The sequence below is a fragment of the Stegostoma tigrinum genome, chromosome 27 (genome assembly GCF_030684315.1).
Source record: "Stegostoma tigrinum isolate sSteTig4 chromosome 27, sSteTig4.hap1, whole genome shotgun sequence".
Taxonomy (NCBI): Eukaryota; Metazoa; Chordata; class Chondrichthyes; order Orectolobiformes; family Stegostomatidae; genus Stegostoma; species Stegostoma tigrinum.
Window position 1 is genome coordinate 40,422,971 of NC_081380.1, and position 13,935 is coordinate 40,436,905.

Below are 13,935 nucleotides of genomic sequence, written 5' to 3' on the forward strand. Positions count from 1 at the left end.
ATTCATGAATAATTGAACCTACTAACAAGCATGAGAGTAAAAGGAAGATATTTCGGTATTGTATTAATATGAAAAGTAGGTAGAGTATATCCATGCAGTTTTTTTTTCAATAAATCTGCCAGAGATCACTTGCTACTGCTTGCCCGAGAACAGCAATCTTTGTCAAGACTTCTGCCAAGCATAATCCTCAAGAGAATACGGAAGTGATGCAGAACTGCACATGCCCGGTTTAGTGCATCGGCATCATTCCATCGGAGAATAAGCAATTAATTCAGCAGAACAAGGGCCATCTTCTAGTATCTTACTGCAGCTTCCACCTGACTTCAAGACCCAGCAATTTCTACTGAAAAACTAAAATTAAAAATTCTGGTTCTGTGGGACTGTGCCCCTCTCATTCAGGCTGCTTCTATTGTTCCAAATTTTTAAAGAAATCCGAAGCCTCACAAGGTCTTTATGGGCTCTCAATACGGTACGTCTGTCTTAAAACCTCTCCTAAAAAGAGAGGACAAAAAACACCCGTTAAAGCCATAGTATTGTCACAATACCTATTTAAAGATGACCAAGGAGAACATTATTTCATCTTCAGTTTACATCCACACACAGGAACAAGACTTGCTATCCTATTTTCCTCAAACTGCAACAATGTGAAGGCTTTTCTAACATTTGTTGAGAGCTGGGTTGATTCTCTGCCCCAAAAGATTACGGATGTTGTGGTCAACTGAAACTTGAGACTGGAATCAAAGAACTTTTTTGATTCAGTGTTAAGGGGTGTATTACATGGCAACTGAAATGAAGAGGTGATTCAAGCCAGACATGACTTGAACGAATCATAGAATCATACAGTCATACAACATGGAAACAGACCCTTCGGTCCAAATGGACTATGATGATCAGATATTCTAAATTAATTATCCCATTTGCCAGCATTTAGCTCATATCCCTCTAAACCCTTCATATTCATATACCCAATCAGATATCTTTTAAATGCTGTAATTGTACTAGTCTCGTCCCCTTCCTCTGGCAACTCATTCCATACGCACACCACCCTCTGAATGAAAACGTTGCCCTTTATATCCCTTTCAAATCTTTCCCCTCTCACTTTAAAACTATGCCCTCCAGTTTTGGGCTCCACTACGCTGGGGAAAAGACCTTGGCCATTCACCCTTCCCATGGTCCTCATGATTTCTGTTAACGTCACCTTGCAGCCTCCAACACGCCAATGAAAATAGCCCCAGACCATTCAGCCTCTCCCTACAGCTCAAACCTGGCAACATTCCTGTAAATCTTTTCAGAATCCGTTCACGTTTCATAATATTGTTCCTACAGCAGGGAGACCAGAATCAACCGCAGTATTCCAAAAGCGGCCTAACTAATGTCTTGTACAGCTGCAACACGACCTCCCAACTTCTACATTCAATGCACTGACTATTAAAGGGATGTATACCAAAACATCCTCTTCACTATCCTACCTACCTGTGACTCTACTTTCAAGGAACTATGAACCTGCACTCCAAGGTCACTTCGTTCAGCAACACTCTCTAGGACCTTGTCATTAAGTGTATGTGCGCTACCCTGATTTGCCTTTCCAACATGCAGCATCTCACATTTATCACAAAGAGGCTCAGAAGGGATCCTGCAGATTGTCTCATTCCGTGAACAGATCAAAAGCAGAGAACTACAGGTCAGTTAGCCTAAATTCTTTCTTCACTTCTGCCTTCACAAAGGAGGACACACAGTGTATCAGAAATGATAAGGAACTCAGGATTTACTAATAGGGAGGAACTAAAGCAAATTTTTATTAGTAGAGAAATGGTTGGGGAAACTGATTTGATTGAAAGCTGAGAAATCCACTGTGCCTGATGATCTAAATCCCAGAGTACTTAAGGAAGTGTCCCGAGAAATAGTGGATACACTGCTAGTCATTTTCCAAGATTCTTTAGACTCTGGAATAGTTCCTACAGATTGGAATGTAGCTAATTTAACTCCGCTATTTAAAAGGAAGGTACAGAGAAACCGGGGACTATAGATTAGTGAATCTGATGTTGGTATTAGCGAATATGGGGAGTGCAGCAAAAGTTTACCAAGTTTGATTCCTGGGAAGACAGGACTGATGAGGATTTGAGTCGGTTGGGATTGTATTTCTCAGAGGTTTAGAAGAATGAGGGGGCTCTCATAGAAACCCATAAAATTCTAACAGGACTAGAGATGTTAGATGCAGGAAGGATATTTCCACTGGTTGTGAAATCAAGAATCAGGGTCATAGTTTAAGGATTATGGGTAAACCTTTTAGGACTGCGATGAGGTAGGTGTTCAGAAAACGTTTCCACTAGTAGGTGAATCGTGAATCAGGAGGTAGAATTATAGTATAATTTAAAACTGGGAAATGTCATATTCCAGAGATTAGTAAATGCCTGGATTTTTCAATCCCAGAGAAGTGTGGAGGCTAGATCACTGAAAATTTTTAAAGAAGAGATAGACACATTTTTGAAATATCAGTGAGTTCATGATTCTGCTTGAACTTGCACGAAACAGGAGTTGAGGCCTGGGACAGATCAGCCATGATCTTGTTGAATGGTGGAGCAGGTTTGAAAGAACAAATTTTCTACGCCTGCTCCTATTTCAATGGATTCCACTCTAGTGCGATCTCTTTGGATTTTTAAAAAACAGCTATAACGAATGATTATTACATAACTACAATGATATAAATTCATTTGTGTTGATCTGTCCAAACAAAATTAAAATCTAAAACTCTTCTTTTTAAGAAACATGATTCACAAGCAGAAAATACACATGGTAGTTTATTCAAACCAAATTACACATATCACAATTACAGTAAATTAGTTTTCCAGTTCATGCGTAAGAATCAGAAGGTCAGCAACAAGGGTTTACTTTAGAGAAACCACTGACCACTCCCCAAGCAGCGAAAAGTTCGATAAAAATTTAGAACAGAATATCCAGTTGGCTGGGTGCACACACACACACATTCCTCATTGTAGACGTTGTAATAAACAGATGCTCAGTGATCCAGTTAAAAATAAAATCAGTTCATAATCTTCAACGGTTAGCACAGTTTCACAAGTCTTTGATGAGGCTCAAAAATATCAAAATTTGATTTGATGGATTGGAATGCAAACCTTTTTGTATTTTTACCTGTTTAGCTGACAAATGCTCAATTTTTTTTTGGTCATTCTCTTGCCAAAAGGATGAGTAGACAGAATTCTCCCAAATCTCCATGTTGCTTTTAAGCAGCTGTTTGGAGAGGTACAGGCACAATGCAAATCACTCACTGATTTTCCCCCTCTCGTTTTGAGGGTGAAGTGCCATTTGTCTGGCACTTTTCCCAACAACTTGGCTATTAACCGAGAACTCACCAGTGTAAACATGTATCCCATTACTCAGGGGTACAATCCCAGGAGATTCTTAAAGAAAAAAACTGTCTTATCTTAACATGTACAGAAAAAGTCAGCATCTTCTCGATCCTCAACTGTAATTTCTCAACAGCAGAAATATATATCATGTACACATTTGCAAGAAATGTGACATAAGTTACTACTGAACATAGAGCTCTGAAATAGTCTCTCCTCTCAGTTAAATTGAACTTTTTTCTGTACTGCAAATAGAGGTGCCAATGCAGGGGAATGGAGTAATTCGAAATTTTATGTTCTGTTGCCTTTAAATTACTGCTTATCTTGTAACTGAATGTTAAGCTGTATGCGCGACTCAAATTCACCTACAAAACAGCTACACTAATTTTTTTAAAAAAAATTTGACCCCAACCTCCTCTGCAGCAAATATCTGCACACATAGGTTGAATCCCAGTACCTCTATTCAATGGCTATTGAAATGAGTACATTTATCAAGCATATGCAGATTACTGATTGTGGGAAGCATAATAAATCACAGCGCGCGCGCGCACACACACACACACACACACACACACACACACACACACACACCCTTCCTTGTAAGAACATTGGTAGTGGTAATACTTGTTGATTTCTTATGCTTTAGATATCAGCCAAGGTCAGATTAAGGATTAAAACTGGATATTTCTGAGCCATCAGGCCAGTTAAAGCACAAATGATTTGCATTAAATTACTAGAAGTAAATCTTTATAAGTAGAAACTGAACACATGCACATTTGTTGACCTCTCCAGGAAATTTACAGCACTTAGATATTTGGTGAAGAGCCAGTTACTTTACAAGGTCAAGCTAATACGTTTGACAAAAATCACAGGACACCAATCCATGTATATCCAAGTGTGGAATTTAATTCTTACTCATTATTAATGCCAAGTTCATCCAGAAAGCAAATGGCAATCGTGATTTCTTCATGGACAAAGAAAACCTACCTTAGTTGAACCACAAAGCATTTCCCATACAACTCAAATGTAACTAACAGGCCAAACCAAGAATGTTTGTGTGTTTTAGGATACTTCTGCCAAAGAACTGTCAATGCCTCAGTTCTTAAAAAAACACTTGTGCCATTCAGGTGTGGGAGAAATTGAACAGTTAAAGTAAATAATCATTTACTTTTAGATGCAGGGAGGAGATTTGGGACCCATATGCACTGTTAGGATTTTTTTGTAAACTTAGAAACAGAGTCAATATTAAAAAGGAAAAACATATGTCAGCAGACTTGGATGTCCTCCACAGCATGGAAATAATTTATACAATGAGTCAAATATGGCATGATCATTGCATAATATGGCACTAACCCGTCTTTAATTCATTAATTCTCATGCACCAAATGGTATTTAGCAAATTTAATAAAAATGACTTTCAACAGACTTTGCATGATAGGTACTTTTAAAAATATCTTGTGGCATATGAGCATCACTGGGAAAGCAGAGACAAAAGGTTTCCTCATTTCTGACTTAAATGGGGTGGCCCTTTATTTTTAAATTAAGACCCTTAATTCTATGTTCGGCCATTGACATTCACACGGTCAAGTGTCCTGGGGATTTTATATATTTCAGAGGATACAGGTCTGGCCTGGCTAGCCTTTCCCCATTTGGCAATCTGGTCATTTCAGGTGTTAGTTCGTAAACCTTCTCTGAATTGCTTCCAATGATGTAACATACTTCCACAATTACGGTGACCAGTCCTACACAGAGTATTCCAGCTACACCATTGCTAGTTCACAGAAGATTTTACATTTATGATTACGGAAATGAATTTTACTGGCACGTTGAAGCATAACTTAAACAGCATAATTTCAAGTGTATTTTGGTTTTTATTTCTCAACTGCATCCAAAGCAGAAACTCTCCTGTTATCCCTCCCGAAGTTCATCCTTTATAAATTCTACATAAAGGTCCTACCTGTTGGCTGAGCTCGAAGAGCTTGACCTGGATGAGGCTGAGGAAGGTCTCTGCAGAGCAGCTGAACCCCCAGAAGATGTTAAAGGTGACTGCCTGATACATTTGAGGAGGAAGAAAGCCAAAGATGCTGATTTAATTTTTAACTGAGAAGGTAAGACCTGTCCTGTGAACTTGAAAATTTCAACCTCAAGACTCATATCATAACAAAGTCTCCTTCCGACTGGGTACGATTAAACATCTGCCATGTATTTATTCTCAGAACTTTCTACAATAAATGGTTAAAAAAATCTTGTTTTTTTTGCCAGAGTTACACATCCTTCACAGGAGCAAAGTTGATGGAAAATGAAAACCCGAACTTTTGGCGTAGCTAATACATCTCTACTTTTCCTAATCTGCATACTTAAATTTAGACTGGTGCTTTCACCTCAGTTATAATCAAAATTAAAATATAGTCACCGAAAGGTATAATTCAGTAATTGATACCTAAAGTAAAAGACCAGAAAGAACTTTTAAAGTGAGCATTTATTGTACCGAGATGCAATGCCACATTTTAATTTTCAAAAGTTCAGTATACATTTTTGGACTTTACTCAAGTGAAGAATTTGTTAAAGATATATTCACAATTTGCACATGCAAACATAACAAGGAGCCATGCAAAACAGCAGAACTGTTTGTTACAAAGCAACAGACATTAGACTTTCATGTCCTTTCATATCCTGATTAAGAAATGCATTCCACAAAAAGACAAACAAACTTAATGAAACCAACAGTTATGCGCATGCGTGACAGCATTTTATCAACTGAATATTTTTTGAATTAATAATACTGCAAACATTCAATGAATTTCAAGAAGTCTCATACAAGCTTTCATTCAAATATATGACTGTATAATAAAATATACCATTTCTGAAGTGAAGGAAGCCTTTAGCCCAAGCCACCTACCCATGTATGGTTTTGTGAAAAATTCTCCCTACACTACCCAATCACAGATGATCCTTTGAAAGGAGCACAAAAGCCTCAAGATTACTGCTGGAAATATTAATGAACAAACTCTTTTCTGCATTTTAATGATCTTTATTTAAAAAGATTAAACCATGTCTTGCAAAGAGACTGCCATCTTTGTTAAAACAGCAGAGAAAGGTACTAATGAAGTGGTTAACATTTCTATGCTCTAGTTTTTTTTCCTCCTAATGCCTATTAATCCCCAATCTTTAGTAACTTTGACCCAGCTCCTTTCAAAGGGGAGTTCAAGTCATCAACTTCCTCTGGGAGTTCACATTTCTCATGTCCTGAGAATGGAGAAAGGAAACAAATTCTCGTTTGGAATTTTCTTAAAAGGTAAATTTTGAATTTGTGTCCCGTCTAATCCTAAATCCATTAGGTAACAAACTTTATCCACTGCAACTGGCCTTACTTACGTTTTTTTTTACAAAAAGAGCAATATCTCTGTTGATGTCATATCTCCAACACATGTACAATTTCAAAACATCTCTCCATTGCTATTAAGCAAATACAAATTAAAGAATTTTAGTTGAGCAGTACATACCCTCCACACATCAGAAATTCACTGGAAGCTCGTCTGCCAAGTGTCCCCAACGGCATGTCATCTGTGTAAATTTTCACAACAGACTTAGAATGTAAACTTTGTCAGGTACCTTTCCAAGCTGAATACAATGGTTAAAGATAGGCAAGTGTTTACATGCTGACTAAAATCAGTTGATTAAAAGGGGTCAAACCTTTTTAAAATTTATGCAATTGTTTAAACAGTACATCAGATAATTTCTGATCATTTACTGATTCTATACCAGCTGGGTTACAACACAGCAACGTGGTTTGCTGGATTATGCAAATACAATTAAGTCATAACTAAATTAGCTATTTAACGTTAAAAGTAAAAACGTCAGTTTCAAACCCAAAGTACAATTATCACATTTCCTACTTATTCGGAAAGATGTGAATTCAGCCAATTCAGCCCATGTAGTTTCAGCATCATCTGCTCATTGCAATATCAACCTTGGCTAATTGGCACCTTTGTGCCTCTCATGTTTTAAAAACTTATTCCAGCAATGCCTGTATAGCGTAATGGAGTGCTGCCCGGCTGGAGGTGTCACTTTTTGAGTAAGTCTTGAAAATGATGTATATTAAATTTGGAAGGGAGAAACAAACTACACCAGAAACTAAACAAAGTGTTTACACTGAATTTTTAAATTTTCCATTTATTAGCAAACATCTTCCTGCATCACAAAGGCAAAGATTCCATTTTGGGGCTTGAAACGTTGTTCAATATTGTGCACCTCAATCACACAGACCTTTGCTCAATGCAGCAATATGCTTTTAGCCCAAACCTAGAAAAGATGCAACGGCTAAAAAAAATGGTTGCAGAAAGCTGAAAATAACCAAACACTTACTAATCAGTTTGAGGACCCAATAGCCTATGTTGCAACAATGGTGTTAAGCTGCTCCCAAAATCGTCAGCTTGTATTAGAATTTAAATAGCTACAATGACTAAAGTAAACAGTTGAGATAGACAAAACAAAAAAAAATTAGAAGCAAAGAGTAGCTGCTTACATGACTGATCTGAGGAGATACTATGAGGAACGAGAACGAAGTCATCTGTGTCACATGAAGAGTTCTTACTGCCACTACTGGCAGAATCTTTGGAAACCTGCAGATAATTAGGCGGGCCCAAAGGTGGAGAAGACAGAGCATCTTCCTGAATGCGTTGCATATCTGGTAATGACTGAAAGATAACGTTTGTGTTATTGTTATTATATCAGAACATAACATTACATTTTGCCTCTATAATCATGGAACTGTACTAATAAAATTACCAATTACAGCTTATTCTGTTATTCTGCCAGATTTCTTCTTGAACACAAAACAGTTTTAGATTTGTTTATGCTTAAGATATTGCCCTTTGAGGGACTGTGACAGTGTATGTAATTCACCACATAAAATACAAGATTACATTGGTCAATTTTCTCTGCAATTTTTATAAAATTCCTCTACAACTAAAATTTAGGATCATCTCTGGAAAGCAAGGGCTTGTTAAGGCACCAAAATACATATTCACTAAAGTCTGCCTATTCAGGTAGCTCTTACAGGGGGCGGGGGACCCCAGCGTCCTAGCCAAATTTACTCTTTTAAAAATCATAACAAAAGCATAACATTGCTGCTTGCTCGAGTTTGCCAAATGCAAATTAGCTGCCTCTATATCTACACTACAACAGCAGCAACTCTTTATGAAGAATTCTTTATAAAACTTGATGGGTTGTAAAGCACTTTGAGACATACGGCATTCATGAAAAGCATTTTATAAATCCAAGTCTTTTTTTCGGATTCTTGAAATCCATTTTCATTACAGACATGGAGGAAAAGGCTCTATTGGCAGTTGATTGCCTGGTCTGAAGGGTTCGGCCTGATTTAACACGAAAGCTAACACCACATAGCGTACCAATCTCAGATGGAAGAAGGAACTAGCCACTGAGCCAAAACATCCCATGACAAAAGACGGTATCACATTATTATTTACGGAATACAAGTTAGCAATCCAAAATCAGGCCCTTTCAGGCCAAAGACAATGCCAGATTTCAAACATTCAATCAGTACAGCAACTAAAAATAATAAAGGCCCTGAATAGAATAAAAGCATTAAATAAAAACAGATTATATAATTACATACCCTGAGACTAATGCCAGCCCATAAACCTGAACAGACCCTACAGCTGAATCAGCACATTGTTAAAAATGCCCAGCTTGCAGATAGCCAGATCATGGACGTTGCACCTGCACTCAACAAATCTCTGATTTGGATAGATACCATAAAGAGATGATTGATCACTTATTACTTCTGTGTTATCTAGTCATGTTTGGTAGCTCGAACAAACACTAAAAGCTGCATGTTTACAGATAATCCAAAATGCTTGGAGAGCTTTGAACCCGAAATTTCAAGTTGGAGTTTGAGAATTACTGCTGACCAAACTCAGTTTGTCTGTGAAAAATACGCACAGAAGCAAAAAGAGAGTTCTGTTTTCAGGTTTAAAAGATATTGCTACAAACCATTGTGGATATGGCAGCAACATAGTTAATGATTTGAGTCCAATATGGCACTTTAAGCCGACACATCACATGGGCTTATAAGCACTATTTCAACTTTATTCAAAACTCTGCAAACTGGCTGGCAATGAAGACAGGAAAATGGTTCTTCTGATGCACTATACAGTGTGCTTTTGGTAACAATACCCACAAAACAAAGCAGAGACCAGTCTACATACATAAATGCATAAAAACAAAGTTGCCTGTGTGGGCTAAATGTACAGCTAGCTTTGATACAGGGTTGCAAACTTATCTGGAATACAGATCAAATTGATGTTAGAGTGAATCAGAACTGTGTTGTCAAAACAGTGTTGATCTAATTTCTCTATAAATAATAAGATTGTTAAATCGAGCCAGGAAGTTGAAGCTTACACTCAGCAGAATGAGGATGAAAGAGACAGATTTGACTAAAGAGACACCATTCAACACAGAAAGAGTGATGACTGGCTGGGCCATCATTGCCAAGAAGATTCAGCAACAGTTCACTGTCAATTTTCCTTCTCAACTCAGGAAAATGAAGTCTGATTGGTCAGTGCATTGCCATGGGGATGCAGCAAAGTTGGGCTGCACCACACTTTTTGTTTACAAGTCCACAGTATTTAACAAAAGATTTCCATAGCAGAAACATTCTGAATAGTGGATGTACTTTTTTGAAGCCTACAAGCGTAGGCTGGATGAGCATGAGAAGCATGCTGCATGTCGCAAATGGTTAATGGGATATGCTGTTTGCTATGATGAGCCAATCTACATGCCCAGCATCTCGCTGAAACTCAATCTCATATCACTTACTCATCGTGGTAGGCAAAAAACCTCAGGGCTTGACAGCATCATCCTGTAAACTGGCTCAAAAACTTAAACGACAGGTGAAGCAAGCTTTCCTAAGCTTGTACGATGTAGTAAATGAAGTACATCCACCATTAGTTGTGATTCTATGATTGGAAAACATTTACCAAACTATTTGGAATGGGCTGAGAATTGCACCAGAGACCAAGTGCCAGCTGGATACACAGTACGATACACATTCAAGAGCTACATATATAAATACACAGGACCCCATGAAGGCCAGAAGAATTTGCACACATATTGCGCTTATTTTTGAAAAAAAAAACGCAATAACTGTTTCTGCAGAATCTCCACACCAACAACAGCTTAGCCATTTAGCGCATTCCTCTCAAGCTGTATCAAATGTGTATTTTTTTCCTAAATCTGTTTGTGTTCTAGCTCTGATGAATGCAAGATGAAAGCTTCAACTCTTCGACTCCTTTCAGTAATGCTTAAGTTATGTACGGCGAAGTATTTATTTAATAAATTAAGAGCATTAACAACTCTGCAGCCAGATTGGATTCTTTTTGTGCAAGTCAAGGTTAACAAGTGTTCCTGATTATCTTTCTACTAAATGGATATCCTTTGACCTGAAACAAATATGTTTGTTGAATTAAATACAAAATTATATGAAAGCAAGAAGTCTTTACAGCAGTTTCAAATTGTCCACTTACCAATTATCAATTAAGGAAATTACTAAAGGTCAACTTAATTCATCATTTAACGTCAATGGCACAATTTTAGCCAGTAGAACAAATAATTCATCATTGAAACAGGCTACTCACAGGAGGAGAGGCAAAATGACAAGATGGAGAGCTGCCGCAAGAACTACCAGAAACAGAACCAGGGCACGTGGGTACAGGCACAGGGCATGCTGCAGATAGAAATCATTCCAAACGGTTAGATTTGAGTGCTACATTTCATTAGACATTTTAATGCAAATCCATAATTTAAATTGATCAACTGTATTTCAACCATTCATTCTCCTTATTATTCAACCATGTCTTGATTTAAGCAACTCAAAAGATGGCGGAATAAAAACAGTGCGAGGACAATTTCCGTAACGTCGTGCTTCCATTTCCCTTGATGTCATTGTGCAAAATTGTAGAGTGAAGCTTGAATAAAAACTTCCATAGCGAGAAGAGACAATAACAGCAGGCTGTTATTTTATGCCTGCAATAGAAAGATACCATTCAAGTCATGGAAATGATCTATATCAGGAAATGCTGTCCTCTACCAGCTTCAACCTCTCCTAACCTAGCAGCATTAACTACTTTGGTTTCATTAGATAGCTAATTTACACTTTATTTTAAATGAAGAATGCAACTTAAAAAGAAGAAATATTAGTAACAGAAGTCAAGTTTGAAAGTGATAAAGTGTGGAACTGCAGGAACACTGCAGGCCAGGCAGCAGCAGAGCAGCAGGAACGCAGACGTTTCGGATCAGGACCTTACTTCAGACATTTCTGAAACGTCCGCTTTCCTGTTCCGATAATACTGCCTGGCCTGCTGTGTTCCTCCAGCTCCACACTTTGTTACCTCGGACTCCAGCATCTGCAGTTCTTGCTATCTCTATCTAAGTTTGAAAGTGTTGCTTAATTTTCCAATGATATGCAGGAGTTCACTTGTTTACCTGCCTTTAGGCTCTATGAGCCACTTATGAATACACTCATTTCAGTCACCAATTTGAGTGCAAAATGATTTCAGGTGTCAAAATGGCAACGTCAACCAGTAGAATGGTTCAAAAGCCACTCGATTAAGTTGAACTTTAAGCCGGTGAAAACCTTTCTTTCAAAGAAAATGGTTGTTGCCACCACAGAAATGCGCAACAACAGGTAAGGGGAAGAGGAAACCAAAAGATAAACTGGCAAAGGTCACAAATAAACTTTTAAGATACTCCATCGTATAAGAATTACTTGCAAAATAAATCAGATTTTTATGAGCATTTATGAATTGCATGTACTTTCCTAAATTGCCTCTTTCCTCCAAATTACATGCCCCCCTGCAAAAAAAAACCTCTCTCAGAATACCCAGGCAGGAACCGGACAAGCCGACTGCCTTCATACAACTGCTGCTGGATCCTGATTTGACCGTTATGCAACATAGGAGCTACAAAAGGTACAATCAGCGCAATTAGACACAGAAAAGGATAAAAGAAATTCTTTAAAGGAAGCAGGGAAGCGGTGTGGCCGGGGACAATATATTACCATGTCCAACAAAATCAGTGACCTGGAGTAAATTTAGATTAAATGACATTGAATCAATGAATTTTTAATTTCATGAAAACAACATCATGTAAACATTACATTCAGCAGCACTGTAATCAAGTGAGGAAGATGGCAGCGCAGTGGTAATGTTACTGAATTTGCAATCCAGAGGACCAAGATAATACACTGCAGATTTGGGTTCAAACCACACCAAAGTAGTTGATGGGTGTAAATTCAATTAATAACAATTAGCCTCAGTGATTGTGGTATTGAAATGTCACCGATTGCTGTAAAAATCCATCTGGTTCACTCATGTACTTTAGGGAAAATCACCATATCTACTTGGTTTGCATGTGACTCCAGACCTACCACAATATGGTTAAGAGCTCTGGTAGTCACTCATTTCAAAAGCCGTGAGACTGGGCAACAAATACTGGCTTTGCCAGCAATGCCCACGTCCCATGAAAGAATGCAACTAAATTTAAACACTTGTTCTGGTAGACAGTCATTATCTCAAGGGAGTGAATCAACTAACTGCAGTCAGTTGCTTTGGAAGCAAGCTAGTGGAAGCAGAATTTCTCACTGCATTTCCAAAGTAGAAATTATAGAGACATATTAAATGTTGGCCTTATAAACTAAAATGAAAAAGGTGACTGCAGCAATTTCTCCACAATTTAGCACAGACCGCAAACAACAAAATAAAACCACAGACTTACATTTTTTGACTGACAATGTTTGATCCATGAAAGGATGGTTAAAGAATGTTTCTGAAAAACAAAAATTTAGCTTATTTTACTCGTTGAAACTGCAGATGGTTTGAAGCTGCCTCTGAACATTCTGCACACATTCCAGAGAACAAATATTACAAGCTACAAAAATGTTTGTTGTGTCTCAAAGGCATTACAAACATATTTATTTTCCAACAAAACAATGAATTTTAAACTCCACATTCAATACTTCATTGTACAGAAACGCATAGGCACAGAATGGTTTACAACATAACTGGTGATTGGAGACAAATGAAACAGCCAGTTGGGATTAAAACAGATAGTTCAAAGAATATTGTTAATTTCTGCAGCACCAATGTGAACTATAAAATCAGCTGCAATTATGAATTTATGTTTGAGTTCCAGTATTGTAGGCATTAGCACTCCCCTAAGGGATTACTTTGTCAACCAGAGTCAGTTTCTCACGGAGTGCAATATTACACTTTGTGGGTGGACTCCTCTGCCTTGCCAAAGTGGATCTGTGAACAGATTGCAGTAAATGCAATTATATCACGGGGAGGTAATGGCCTGGTGGTTTTATCACGTGACTGTTAATCCAGAGACCCAGATAATGTTCTGGGGACCTGGGTTCAAATCCTGCCACAGTTGATGGTAGAATATGAATTCAATAATATCTGGAATTAACAGTCTGATGATGACCACGAATCCATTGTTGATTGTCGCAAAAGCCCAACTGGACAAATGTTGTTTAGGGAAGGAAACT

General features: G+C 37.8%; 1 protein-coding gene across 4 annotated transcripts in view; it reads right to left on the reverse strand.

Annotated features, from left to right (window-relative positions):
- Window positions 1–13,935, reverse strand: part of ulk2 (unc-51 like autophagy activating kinase 2) — a 109,808-nt gene that overhangs the window by 29,782 nt on the left and 66,091 nt on the right. For all 4 annotated transcript variants that reach the window (XM_048556793.2, XM_048556794.2, XM_048556792.2 and 1 more), the window contains 5 exons: window positions 13,161–13,211; window positions 11,024–11,112; window positions 7,891–8,062; window positions 6,869–6,929; window positions 5,323–5,415 (listed from right to left, as the gene is read on the reverse strand). In XM_048556793.2, the coding sequence (XP_048412750.1) occupies window positions 5,323–5,415; window positions 6,869–6,929; window positions 7,891–8,062; window positions 11,024–11,112; window positions 13,161–13,211 (466 nt within the window). The remainder of the gene's footprint in view (window positions 1–5,322; window positions 5,416–6,868; window positions 6,930–7,890; window positions 8,063–11,023; window positions 11,113–13,160; window positions 13,212–13,935) is intronic.